Source organism: Panthera leo, chromosome A3, assembly GCF_018350215.1.
Source record: "Panthera leo isolate Ple1 chromosome A3, P.leo_Ple1_pat1.1, whole genome shotgun sequence".
NCBI lineage: Eukaryota > Metazoa > Chordata > Mammalia > Carnivora > Felidae > Panthera > Panthera leo.
The window spans coordinates 7,897,993-7,912,668 of NC_056681.1; the positions used below are offsets into that span (position 1 = coordinate 7,897,993).

The window sequence follows — 14,676 nt, forward strand, 5'->3', positions numbered from 1 at the left end:
TTAATCCTCGGCTGAATTTAACCCTCCTCCCCCTCCCAGTGTTTCCCCACCTCTGAGACAAACACATCCTAACCAGCAGTGTCCTTGGAGATCCCAACTAACTCAGATCCAACTGGGAATTTAGCTCGGCAAACTTGGATTTTAGCAGGGCCTTTGGGGTTTCACTGGTCAATCTCCATTTTGGGAAATTATGCACGTTTCGGAGGAAGCACAAATGAAAGTGAATCTTTTTCTGGCCCTTGCTTGGTGTTGAGTAAAATTCACACCTTTCCCTAGAAAATACAGGATAGGATTTTCCAGGGAAAATAATAATTTTAGCAGGGCCTACCTCAGTACCTGGCACTGAGAAAGTATACAATCGATAATAACTTGCCTCCCCTCGTAGAAAGAATCCTATCCCCAGGATAGGAGTTTATTCAACCACCCAGTCAATCATCACATATTTTTCAAGCATGAGCTACGTGTAAGGCACAGTTCTCGTGCCTGGGAAACAGGATTGCCAGATTTAGCACAGAAAAATTCGGACCATCCCAACAAATTTCAGTCTAAGATATGCAATGAGCCATTTTTAGTGTAATTACATCTCATGCAATGTTTTGGATATACTTACACTAAAAGAACAGTCATTGTGTATCAAACTTAATCGACGCCCTACACTCTATCAGGGAACACTAATGACGACAGAGTGGTGACCGAGATACACAGAACCCTGCTTCCCATGCAGTCATAGCCATTCCAGCCTCGGGAGCTCCCGGGGTTTAATTCCCACCTGGAAGCTCCCAGGGGGAAAGCCTGGGGAATAGAATGACCGTCTCTTCAGAGGCACATGGCCCACTGGGGACCCATTTAGCAGATGTCACTCTGTGTTACAACTGCAACTTTATTTCCTTGTCATGCTCCTATGCACTTGAAGTCCTTGGTGACAGGGCCCGCATATCTCTTTATCCCTGTACCCCTGGATTCTATCTAGCACAGCATCTGGAACTGGAAGATGCTCAGTGCAGACCAGCTTCGTGAATGAGTGGGCAAACGCGTAAACGGTTGCACAGACGTCAAATGCAATGCCAGGCCACGGTCATGGCTCGTAAGGAAGATATTCACATACCTTCATAAACACTGGAAACATAAGAGAAAACCAAGTAGCCAGAATCCAAAGAACATAGGGGGTGAAGAATGTTCTTTTATTTTGAAATGTTTTATGAAGGTACTCCAAGTAAAACAAAGGCTTTTAAAAAACGGAGGTGGGTGATTGGAGGAAGATCACGCGAGAGCAACATTATAACCCCGTGGAGAATACTAAAGGGCCCTTTGAAGATATTTCTTAACCTCACCGGTAAGAGTCAGGTCAAAGCGCTGATTTCACGTGTCGGTAATATAATAAAAAATAACTTCCAGTAGTTAACCAGAGCCGTAGCATTAATAATTGAGGGATACGGTATCAGCAAATAACAAATAATGAAGAGCCATTTTATTGTCAGTACTGACTGTCATACAACTGAAACACTCAGAAGGGAAATCACAAGAATCCACAAAAGGGCAGATTCAGAGGAAGTGGAAGGGACACAGTATCTACGATAGAAAATCATTTTGCGGCATTGACTCCTTTCTGTCCAGCTGTAAAAGGGGGAACGAGAAGTCGAAATCTATAGAGCATGTTTCAATCACGCTAAGATTTTTTAAAAAAAGAAAAAAAAAAAGAAAGAAAAAGACAAATATTGCATTGCCGTTTCCCAATGACCACACGATCAGCCGGGGACTTTCAGATTCTTTCCTTCGTGGTTTCCCTCGCTGTCATCTTGCCGCCTCGAGGGTCCGCGGTGGCTGACGCATCCCAGGTGCGTCCCACAACCACTCTGGGCAGCTCGTGTCAGTGCTCAGATCGGTAGGCAGGAAAAGTCTCTGTTCGATGAAGCTTCAGAGGGCTGGCAACATCTTTTCCAAAAAAAAAAAAAAAAAAAAAGAATTTAAAAACGGCAGTTACATTTCAAGAAAGCCCCCGATCAAATTAGCTAGCGACAAGTTTCTATATAACAGAAGCCAAGTGATACGCAACATAGGACTTTTTTCTCCAGAGGCCACTCACAGTGATATGCAAATAAGAGTCAGGAGAGACTTCACGATTACCATATCATTTGCATGTGGTCTTTGCACTGAGCTGTGATCAGACCGCTAGCGGTGACATTCCTCCTTAATCTTTAAAATTTTTCATCAACCCCTATATTCGGGGTATTTCAAGGAAATGAGAAGAATCATAGGACTAGGAAATCTTTTGTGTAGGCACTCTTTGGAAACCTGATCAGAAATAAGGCAATTATATTTATACTTAGGGAATTTTTTTAGCAGGAGGACTCCCTAAAATCCACACAGGCTTTATTATTTCAGGTGTAGGTTCCAAACCAAGAAAAGTGAAGAAGCCAGGAAGGCAGCTCCAAGGGCTACTGTCAGCAGCCTTTGTGACCTACGACAGGGGCTGGCCAACCTTCTCTATAAAGGGCCAGATACTAGGTATTTCAGATTTTGCAGACCGTATGGTCTCACTGCAGCTACTCAACAAAAGCGACCCGGTGAATACGTGACAAATGGGCACGGGTGTCCCGCAAAACTTCGTTAACGACAACAGACAGCAGACCTGGTGGTTTGGCCTGCAGGCCACCCGTCTGCCAGTCCCCTTGGCGCTTGATTTTATACAAACAAGAGGTTTCACCGCCACCTGCTGGCTAGAGGTTTTACCACAAGCTGCGAAATTCACGCTGCTGGCTATGGAGCAGCTCTGAGCAGGAGCAGAGCCCGGGTCCGGCCCGGGCCACACAGCAACAGGGCTGCAGCTACATGGAGCACCCATGCCCCGCTGGAGAGGGAGACGCAGGACCCGAAGCGGGCTCCAGGCTCCGAGCTGTCAGCACAGAGCCCGACGCGGGGCTCGAACTCACCGACCGCGAGATCCTGACCTGAGCTAAAGTCACACGCTTCACTGACTGAGCCATCCCGGCGCCCCTAAAACAATGCTGTTTTCAAATACTGTGCCGAGCAGAAAGGTTTACGTGGCACATGGCTGAGTGCACCGTCCAGCACATTGTCACAATGGCCCCGACCTCCGTCAGACCTAGTCAGAACCTTTTGGACATAAGTCATGGACTCAGATATTTGCAAGCCTCAAATCAGGACCGTAAGGAAATCTATAGTCATACAGTCACTGGTACACAACAGCAGTGGTTGTTATTAGAGCAGCTTGAATACTAAAACATCCCAAACCCAAGAGATCGTTTCTTCCAACCTCCTGACCATTTTGAACACAGATTCTATTTTCTTTCCAGTACACACGTGTGCACACGCTGTCACATAGGGAAACTGTGCTGATGAGTTTGGATGCTACGGGCTCACCTCGCTGGCTCGGCCGGTGGAATATCTGACTCTTGATCTCAGGGTCATGAGTTCAAGCCCCATGTCGGGTGCAGAGATCACTCAGTGAGTTGGAGTGCGACAGGTGAACGTCCTGGCACGTCTTTGTCACAGTTTGATAAAAATTCCCAAGGGAAGCAGACAGTGCACAAACAGTATCAATGCAAAACCCAAATCAAGTACAAAGCCCTTCCGGAACCTTCATCTGTGGCTCCGTAGGCTCTAAAAGTTTGAATAAAGGGGCTCAGAGTGTTCACCTGGGGTCAGATTGTAGTGAAACCCCTACAGCTTCTATCATGCTGGCTAACTGAACGCTGGTTTTAAAGACAGGTGGTGGAGTCACCTGTCCCACAATTTTGCAGTTCACACGAAGATCATGAGCTGGTACCGGCCTGCAGACCCCATCTGGGCCCATGTTCTCTGGCCTGCACAGGTCATAACACATTGGGAATTGACTGTCACTATTCAAATAACCTCAAAAGTTCTGTAAAGGTGCCGATTTCTCTGTTCTCCTGTAAAACTGGAAAACACACCGGGCCTATCTTCTGCCCCAGGGTCCCTGTGATTCACCAGAGACCAACCCACACCCACCTGTGCCCTGTCCCGCTGTTTGCGCGTCCTCCCTGGTCCAGAGAGACATGAGAGTTCGAGACCTTCATTTATTTGTTGCCTTTTGACACGTGTTCAGATATTAATCTCCCTTTTCTTAACCGATGCACATACCACGTATGTGACGTTAGAACTAAGATGGAAAAAATCAATGCCGACTTGCCACTTGCTCTGGGAACCTACATCCTTAACTAGGCAAATCGCACGGGCTGGAATCAATCCTCTGGAGGACCTGTTTCCATCGTACGGTATGTGCCTTGGAAACAGTCATGGCGGCAGGATTTCGTCTCCCGGGTAAGAATATACGAAAAAAGAAAGGAGCTTTAATGCCAGTCCCTCCCTCCACTAGCCACGCGGTCTTAAGCAAGTACTTGGCCTCTAAGGGTCTCGGGTTCCGCGGTGACTGAAATGGAGAACACAGTCCTCCGTTTGGCTCTTGCCAAATCAAACTGCTGCCGGGAGAACCAGATGAGGCAACATGCCGGATGCCGGTAGAGTGCGACGCAAACATTTGGTGCCAATCTGTGACTTCCTGAAATAACCGAAAGTCAAATCTGATAAATGAGTTGCATGCCTATTTTTTTCTTGGTTTTAAACAAGTGATGCTATCGTTCAAGGCAATTGCAGCAAAAGGATTCGGGAGATATTGAGTAATGGAGCCCCTCTGGAGTGAGGCTAACGATTCCCAGGCGGGTAACTTTGAGGTGAAGGGCACCCACGGAAGCTGATTCACCTGCTGTCTCCTACCGCCCCTTAGGCACCAGCCACGCCGCTTCCATTTTGGTCTTTGCCCCGGCTCATTTCTGTCTCAGGACCTTTGCACTTGCTGAACTCCCTATGGAGAATCTTTTCCCTGGATTGCAGAATGGCTGCTTTTCCTCAGACTGCAGGTCTCGAGGTAATGCTACAGGCCCCTGTGACGGATGCCCTACCTAAAGAAGCCCCTCTTGTCTTCTGATCGTTCCCAGACCAACAACTCCGCTTCACCACCCTCCATGACAGATAACATTTCTTTTCAATGTGACCAAATTTGATATTAAATACATTTGTGTAATTATTGCCCGTGACTCCGTTAGGCTTTCGGCTTTAGGAGGGCAGAAGCATGCCTGTCTAGCAGCCTGTGTGTCCCCGTCACCTAGCACAGTGCTTGGCATAGAGCCAATGCTCCAAGAACACTCACCGACTGAACGAGAGAGTGAGTGGGTGAATGAATAGAGAAACAAAGACCTCACTTACCAGTTGGGTGACCTTGGACCCCACTACTAACCCTTCAAATTCTTAGTTGCTTAGTTGCAGACGAGAATAATATACTCTCGCATGGCTGTTTTAAGGACTGAGATCGTGTATGATAAGAACTCAGTGCAAAGCCTTCAATACAGCAGGCCTTCAAGAAAGGGTATCTGTATAAAAAAATACTCATTCAATATGTCGCGTCTGCCTTGTGAGGAACAAATCTAGCACTTGACTGGTGGTATGTTAATGTTTGCTTACATAAAAAAGGAGAGAAGAGGTTTCACGTTCAAATAAGTTTGCCGAGCCCTGGTTTCAACAAGATTAAACAGACTCTTCATGGCAGGACATCTCAAAATCTTGAAAATAGTGACTGGCATTCTTAATCTCTAAAAAAGGAGAATGTCCCTGAACATGTAGCATTTTCCCCAAACTTACTGGACCACAGCACTAGTTTGGGAAAGGGCCATCTCTACCCGGGTGAGTACTCCACAGACCACAATTGGGAAAACACCACTCTGTGGTTCTGTTATACGACGCGCTCCTGAAAGAATCCTGTGCATACAGTGTTCAACTTGCCAAACGCTTCTTTCTTAAATTTCTTCCAGTGTTCATGATAAACCTCTTTTACGTGTTGATTTTGTACATGCTCAACCCTAGAAGGGAATTTCTATGTGAAAATTAGAAATGGGGCAGGAGAAGCAGTGATAGTGGATTAAATATGGCTTCATATGCCCAGCATGGGTCAAAGCACCTCTTCCCCACCTAAGACAGCAAGGATAAGAGAACAATTCCAAAACCAACCAGCAGGTGGCTCTGTAGGACTAAGTTCGGAGAGGAAATGGCAAATTCTCCAACCTGACGGGCAAATTCTCCCATAAGGGTCTAGGTGCTTTCCAAGACTGACCTCCAGACCACAGGAAAAGTCATCCTGACATATGTCCAGGCAAATGAGCTGGCCAGAGGAATCACGGCTCATAAGAACCATCAAAACAAGAAGAAATGATGTGCCATGTAACCTCAGGCAACAGGGTAATGGTGTCATGATTTTTTCCCCCAGTTTCAGCTTTAATCCAGTGGTGGGAGAAAGGGAAGGAGGAAGATGGGAGGAAGAGGTGAAACGACAGATGCACGCATCCTATTTTTCACGTAACTGACCACCTTGGAGAAGCAAGATCAATTTTAGGCAGTCTGAGAGAAAAAACAATTTAAGGTAACACATTACTGGTAAACTGAGTCCCACACTACACACACAGACCATATGTTGGCACTGTATCTCAGAGAGTAGTGGTGACTCAAAGATAAAATAAATCGACACAGAACCCGCGGGCGAAGCAATCTCTCAGCGAACATCGGTACAAACGAAGTATCAAAACAAAACACGTGTAACGGAAGTATGTGAACGCAAACAGGCTGCTCGAGTAACTGTTACAAACACACAAAGCCAAAAAACCCCAAATAATTCTGAAGCAGTTGCAATGCCACTTTCACCCACACGGATAGTATAAGACAGCAGGATACTTCACCAAGTACGCCACACAGGAAAACTGCAAGAACTCAAACGGAAATGTGTGTGTTCAGTGAAGATCATACTATGTGACAAAAAGCGGACAACGGAAGTTTTAACTCTCATCTTCAAAACCCTATAGGTTATTGATACAAAGCTGGATAATCCGCTCTGTGTGCAGAAAATCTGCGGTATTCATTCTCATGACTGGCATCAATTTCATTAGAAGCCACACCATCACTATCTTCAGATTGCTGTTTTGTAACTACGATTCCTGGGTTCCCTCGAAAAATCTATACCAAGAAATTTGAACCTAATTTTACAGTAATACCTCCTTACTTTTGAGTGATGGAGGATGGGGATAATTAATAATAAACCTAATAATAAAGGGAATAAACCCAAGTTTAATTGTGACGAGTTGTTGGATTTGCGGCATGCTGGTTTTGATACAAAATAACGGGAACTTCTCAAAGAACGCAAACTTCTTTCTTTGCTGTGATGCCTTGTATTGCTCTGCTCTGCTTCCAGAGGTAGCATTATCACTATTATCTATTAATTTGGAATTAGTGGATTACTCGTCTTTGACAATCATCCCAGACCCATGAGCGGAGCATGGCCCTCCAACCATAATACGGGCTTTTTGCACGCAAGTAAATTTGCAAATTTTGTTGCCGCTGTATCCTGTAAATAAAGCCATTTTCTTCATAGTAACCAGATGCAGACATTGTCGGAATACTCGTGTATACTCTAAGAGCATACTAACAGTGTGTAACAGCATCTACAACATCCTCTTTTAACCTAAAAAGGTGTTTTAAAGTATTATTACACAGTCAGGGTCCTGAAAAGACCCTTGGGCTTTATCCTTTCTGATGAATGACTATTCATTTCGGTCAAGGATAGTTAGATTAGTTAAAGATAGAAAGGTGAGTATGTTCTATGTCCCGAGGATTCTTAAGCTCTGGGATGTTCACTAATAAATACTAAAACTTCCAACACATCCCAAGTGTTCAGGACGTCCTCACTCTCAGAGCATCTTTGCAAACACACTAATCTAGGGAAACCCCGAGATACATCAACTTTGATGCAAACTGAGTTCTCAAATTACCACACTGTATCGCAAGAACTAAGATCACCTACCAATTTCCTCCCTATGAAGCCTACATCACTTTGGTTCTCGACTCTACTTTACATTCCAGGCACATAGAATCTAAAAAGACATACTTTTTTGGGTAAAGATCCTCCTGGCAAGGGTAGGAAAAGTCAAGTTCCAAAGCAATTCAATAGCTCTGTGTACATGTACGTTATGCATACTTGTTTCAAACTTTCAATAATTGCTATTTATCTATCATATTTTAAAAATACATATAGCCAGTTGCTATAATAGTATGAAGGAAGTAAAATACAATTTTCTTTACAAAAACAAATTTATTTAAGTAGAAGGGATGGCACAAAATTGAGCGATAGTATAAGAGGTATGATAGGAGAAAAATGCTCATGATGTAATTCCAATATTGCAGAAATTTCTGAACATGATATGGGAACAATGGTCTTTCTGACAACCTGATCTAACCCAACCCTCTCTCTGTGGGTATGTTCTGGAAAGTAAGCACATTTATCAGTTACTTACGGGGCAGTCACTCACACAGGCACTCGGGATATGGCCACTGAGAAGGGCTAAAAGGAAGGCTGAGTGATGACGAAACAGACAGCGCCATTTACGGCCGAGGCCACTGTCTTCTGTGGTCATTCATTCGTCCTTACATTCATTTATTCAGCCCATTTCTGCACATGAACTAGGTGCCGTCGAGCACACGCCCTTCAATGTTCTGGGATCTTCTAGCTCATCATGGAAAGTTCTTCAGCAGGGACCCCTCCACATAGACCTATTTACTTTTTAGAAGTATGCAGGGGCACCTGGGTGGCTCAGTCGTTAAGCGTCTGACTTCAGCTTAGGTCATGATCCCATGATTCATGGGTTCGACCCCGTGTCGGGCTCTCTGCTGTCAGCACAGAGTCTCTTTGGATCCTCTGCCTCCTCCTCTTTCTGCCCCTCCCCTACTGGTTCTCTCTCTCTCTCTCTCTCAAAGTAAATAAAATAAACCTAAAAAGCTCCATATGCACCAGGTATTCTTATATACTATAAAACATAAAAACTACATTTGAAAAGATAAGAAATGTCTGATTTTTTTTTCCCCTAATTGCTCCCATTGTCCCCTCCCTGGATTATTCTGTATCCTGCTTCTAAGACCACTTTCCGGAAGACAGACTTCCTAGGATGTGCTGAGCGTGCCGGCAGAACTAGAACCCAGGACCCGGACCCCGGTGCGTCCCTTTCCAGCAGCACATGGTTGCAAAGCTCGGGCCCTCATGAGAGTCGCCTGGAGGGCTTGATGACACACAGACGGCTGGGCCCTGACCTCACAGCTCCCGATTCTGCAGGTCCCGGGAGCAGCCTGCAAATCTGCACGCTAGCAAGCTCCTGAGGGATGCTGATGCCGTTCGCGCTAAGCGCCCTAGACCACCTCTTGCAGCGTGGACACCAGCCCTCTTGCCCACACGGACCTCTGGGGTCGAGGGCCCAAGAGTCTGCGCGGTGGCAGTGCACGCGCCCGGCAGTGAGGCCTCGACGGGGGCCCCGGCTCGGGCAGGAAGCGGGCAGCCGGCCCGGCCGAGCCCCCTGCGCAGAGGCCAGACGCACCGCCTGCCCCCGGCCCCGCGCTTACCTTGCAGGCGGCAGAGCTGCCCCGCGCTGTGCTGACGCGTGATGTGCTGCCAGTAGGCGCTGCGGGGCAGAGGCGCCATGGTGCTCAGCGAGGCAGCCCGCTGGCTCATCTTCATCTGGAGCTGCAGCGAAGAGAAGAAAACGGAGCGTCAGCGACCCCGGGGCTGGAAACCACCTGGCAGAGAGCCGGAGGGCTAGCGGTCAGGACCATGGACAGCTGGCGGGCAAATCAGCGAGGGCTTCCCGGTGGGGGCCACGGCTACCGTTTTTGCCTACTCAACAGCATCGCTTCTTCACCCTGCTGGCAACGGTGTGTCCCTTTTCCTCTGGGGAACCTCCCTCCGCCTCAGCTCAATCCATCTAGTTACACGGCGGAGACCTCACCATTGATTCTCGGGGTGGTCTGGTGACCCAAGCCAGGACAAGAAGACACAACCCCTGGGAACATTTATCAGCACTTTTGCAAAGAGAGCATCAGTAGAGGTGAAGCCAAGCGTTTTTGCCTGTTTTGTTCACAGCTTTCTCCCCCAGGTCTAGAATGTTTCCTGGCAGATGGTAGGTTCACGATAATGCGTGTTGCGTTGAATGAATGGCTTCCTTGGGAGGTTGCTGAGGACAGGAGACAGGACAGAAAGAAGCCTGTCTTGGAATAACGAAGAGAGAGTGTGCCAGCCAATGAGCTGATTGAGAGGAAGACAGCCAAGAAAAGGGGGTGACCTTGGACCCCACGTGAACCTGGAAACTAACCCTGGACTTCTCAGTGATAGGAACCAATGATCTCTTCTCAGTTCAAGCTGATTTGAATTCGGTATTCTGTCCCCAGCATCAGAACAAAACGCTGTCTGCTTCCAGGCACCTGATACCTTGTTCCAGATACCAAGGGAGGAAAAGGGGAAGCCAGGGCTCTTGGTCCAGGTCCTGGGGAGTCATCAGTGGCCCGTCTGACACACTGCGGGAACTGACCTTACAAGGGAAGTTTCAGAGAGAAGGTGGCCCAGAGGGACGGGTAGGAGTGGAGTAGGAGGACAGGTGCACGGGGACAACAAGCTGGAAGGGCAGGAGCGGGATGGGAGGCAGTCCTCAGCCACCCTCTCATCTCAGCCCAGGTCTCAATGCAATCACGCATAGTTTTACTACACATTAATAGAAGTGACTATTCGAATGTTTGATTTCCTGGAATGGCCTGGCTATCAAATAACCCACCTCAGTTTCATAAGTGTGCCCAGAAACACACAGATTTGCACAAGGGTACGCGGCAGGACATGATTTGCAAGCATGCAGAACTGGAGGCAGCTGGAGCCTCCACCACTGAAGACCTGGTTAACTGAGCTGAGACACGACGGCATCCTGGACAACTGGGAGCCAGAGGAAGGGAGATCAACTCAAAGGGGAACGTTTATACATCGTGTCATGAAGGAACCGGTGAGTTGCAGACCACTGTCTTCTAGCGGCATGTCATTTTAACTGCTCCTATGAGAGGCAGTTACATTAAATGCCTGCCCATTGGACCTGCTCGGCACTTGCCTAGCACAAGCCAGGTACAGGAAAACATGGAGGGTAGTATTATCATTATGAATTACAAGGTCCATTTAAAGACTTCAAAAAAAATTTTAAGTTTATCTATTTAGTTTGAGAGAGAGAGACACAGACAGGGAGGGGCAGAGAGAGAGAGGGAGAGCGAAAGCATCCCGAGCAGGCTCTGCGCTCTCAGCGCACAGCCCAACGTGGGCCTTGCCCTCGCGAACTGTGAGATCATGACCTGAGCCGAAATCAAGAGTCAGACGCTTAACTGATCGAACCACTCAGGCAGCCCCTAGGGATTATTATTTTTTTTTTTTTAAAGAAAACTCTCCACTCTGCACACCTCATCAGCATGCGACATCCAGCCCTAACATCTGTCCGTCCATACAGTGAAGCCAAAACAAGAGGAGGCTTCATACTCTGGAGACCAAAACTCATTGTGGCCAATGAGACTGAACTTGAGAAGAGATTATCATCACTTCTTCCGAAGGTAATTTAATTTATACGTGCTGCATTTACATGCCATGGATTGAATTCTCAGTCCTATCACAACAGGACAATTACCAAAATGTGTCCCCTGGTAGAATCTGACCGCACCAGGTTTCATGGGTACGTTTTTTCCTAAACATATCCTGTTAGACCAAAAGGGCAAAGAGCCGAGAAAAAAGCTGATAGAAAAGTTCTAGTGTGGTGGTTTCTCTATTTCTGTACACGTGGACGTCTCAAAGCTTACGAGCAAGAGCCAAAAGCAAGCAGAAACCTATTGATGAGTGACTGCTGGTGACACTCAACCTCATTTACACGGAATGAAAAAAATACATAAATAAAGGGAGGAAAAGACCTGGATTTCCAAGGTACTGATTACTGGATTTTTCCTAATAAAAAGAGATCACAGTTGATATTATAAAAAATGTAATATAAAGGAAACATATGGGAAAATTCTGTCGCTTCAAATTATTCACTACAGTACTGTGAATATACTTCTGCAGGCAGCATGATTTGACTATATTTTTAGAAAGCTTATCTAGGAACAAGAATGCAATGACACCAACATCATGTTTCATGGAGAACATTACAAAGCCTGGCTTTCTATTCTTCCTCAACCCTCTGAAAGATTACCATGGTTTATGAAAGGGGCATTTTCATGGTCTCCGGAGAAAAAAGATGAAAAAAAAAGTGTTATTTAACAATGCAATTCTTTAAGGGGGAGAAGTCATTCGGTGATATGTCTATCAGGAAAGTTCCTGCCCTCATTCTTTACTGCTGCAAGGTATGCTGAGCCTTGATCTCAACACCCAGTGCAGGGGGCATGAATGGATGCTCATATGTACGGCAGGCGGAAGCGGAAAGTAGCACTACATTTTTGGAGGAGTTAAAATTGGGTCGTTTCGAGTGTCTGGAGAGAATGATTGTATTCGTTCCCTTTTTTTTTTTCAAACTTTTATACAGTGTGATGTTTTCCTTTTACAAAAATCATAGTAGTTTCACAGTAAGAAGTAAAAAATAAAAATTACCCCGAGCCATAAAAATTTAAAGTATAGCTATTTCTTCTATAGCGTAACATGGATGTTTCTGGAAAAACCTCCCCATCTGCAAAACTGCTAGGAAAATCGGTTTATGCGAAGATCCCTCAAAACGTCCTGCCGTTTTCGAACCAGAGTCCTCGCTACTCCGAGAGGCAGCTTGGAGGCTGGAGGCCACGCAAGGGTTATTAAAGAAACACGGAAAAACATTTGGTTAGAAATGTTGTATTCAGAAGGCTGGGCTATAGAGATGGAACGCAGGCTCTACCCAAAAGGTGGACGTGGCTGGACGTGTGGCCACGTGAACAAGACATATGGCAAGGTGGGGACGCACCTCTCTGCCTGGAGCCTTCGGTGCCTCTGCTCGTTTCTTTTCTTTCTTTCTTTTCTTTTATGTTTATTTACTTTGAGAGAGAGAGAGCGAGAGAGAGCAAGAGAGCAAGAGTGCATGAGCAGGGGAGGGAGGGAGGGAGTGAGAGGGAAGGGGAGAGAGAGAGAATCCCAAGCAGGCTCCACACTGACAGCGCAGAGCCTGATGCAGGACTCAAACCCAGGTACCGCGAGATCATGACCTGAGCCCAAATCAAGAGTCGGATGCTTAACCGACTGAGCCACCCAGGTGCCCCCCACCTCTGCTCATTTCTTATCTTCTTACATTGTAGCTGGAAGAGGCTGTGTCTGTGCAGTAGTTTATTGAGGGCTCTCACCCTTTCCTGTTGAAGGTTACAATACCACTCCTGCTATTCTGGGCTTTCCTTGCCTAGAAAAAAAGTGTTTTTTGTACCAACACACTTTGATATTAGAATGAATCATTCTCCAGTTTATCAAATGCATCTGAGCTCACCGTGGATACAGAAATGGTGCTTTAAGAAGAACCAGATACCGTATCTGACGGTCTTGTTCCCATTTTTCCATTAAATAGGTATCCTTGAACTCTTTATTAAAAAAAATTATCCAAATCATCCATTTTGCATCCTGCAACCATTAGGAAAATTTAATACAGTTGAGGAATCTCAAAGGACAGGAATATCCAGCCCAGTCTGTGTTCACAAGCCAAAACACTAAGACCCGGGCTCACACAGCAAGGTAGCAGCCAGTACCTGCTTCCCAGGACCTGAATCTCCGTCTCTCAGGGCCTTCTGACAGGCGCCTATTTGTTCTTTATTCAAGTTCAAGGTTAGTTAAATTCCAACTGCCTCTTAAAACCACGGCTGCCAAAATGGGGAACAGTCTTTACATGTGCTCATAAACGTTTGTCTGATTTTTCCAGAGCTTATGAGGTTTGGCCGCCTGATCAATAAATGGAAAGTACATTTATTCGGCTTGTCAACAAATACTTGTTGATTTTAAGGCACAGTTTATAATCTCAAGGAATTTTTGTCCAAGACATTACAAAAGGGCTAAGACGGAGGACGTCTGAGAAAGGAAAGAAAGGGGCATAAAAATCTGAGCAGCAGGTAGGGGTGCCTGGGTGGCTCAGGTGGTTAAGCATTTGACTTTGGCTCAGGTCATGATCTCATGGTTCGTGGGTTCGAGCCCCACGTCAGGCTCAATGCGGACAGCTCAGAGCCTGGAGCCTGCTTGGGATTCTGTGTCTCCCTCTCTCTCTGCCCCTCCCCTGCTCATGCTCTGTCTCTCTCTCTCTCTCAAAAATAAATAAACATAAAAAAATTTTAGGGGTACCTGGGTGGCTCGGTCGGTCAAGCGTCCGACTTTGGCTCAGGTCATGATCTCGTGGTCCGTGGGTTCGAGCCCCACGTCAGGCTCTGTGCTGACAGCTCAGAGCCTGGAGCCTGCTTCGGATTCTGTGTGTCCCTCTCTCTCTGCCCCTCCCCCACTTGTGCTCGGTCTCTCTCTCTCTCTAAAATAAATAAAAATTAAAAAAAAAATTCTGAGCAGCGGGAGTGCCCACAGGAAGCAGTCAGAGAGGAATTCCTCTGGGAGCTACCACCCACACAATCTAATCCCCAGTAATCTCCCCCGGGTCACTGAGATTCACTGCACTCTTAGTACATCTCCCAGACTACCTCAGCCCACAGAAGGGCTGCAGGATGTCTGAGGTCACACTAGGCATCCTTAGCTGCTGCTTCTAAATGTTAGGCTCTTGAGAGGCCTGGATGTCTGCCACACTAGCAGATCTGGGGATGATACGCCCCATGCACAGG

At 46.5% G+C, this 14,676-nt stretch overlaps 1 protein-coding gene across 1 annotated transcript in view; it reads right to left on the reverse strand.

Annotated features, from left to right (window-relative positions):
* Positions 1-1,453: 1,453 nt before the first annotated feature.
* The window catches only part of DOK5 (docking protein 5), a 151,544-nt gene continuing 138,321 nt past the window's right edge, over positions 1,454-14,676 (reverse strand). The window contains exons 7-8 of the mRNA XM_042930626.1: positions 9,469-9,589; positions 1,454-1,932 (exon numbers count right to left, since the gene is read on the reverse strand). Coding sequence (XP_042786560.1) covers positions 1,868-1,932; positions 9,469-9,589 — 186 coding nt within the window. The 3' untranslated portion in view covers positions 1,454-1,867. The remainder of the gene's footprint in view (positions 1,933-9,468; positions 9,590-14,676) is intronic.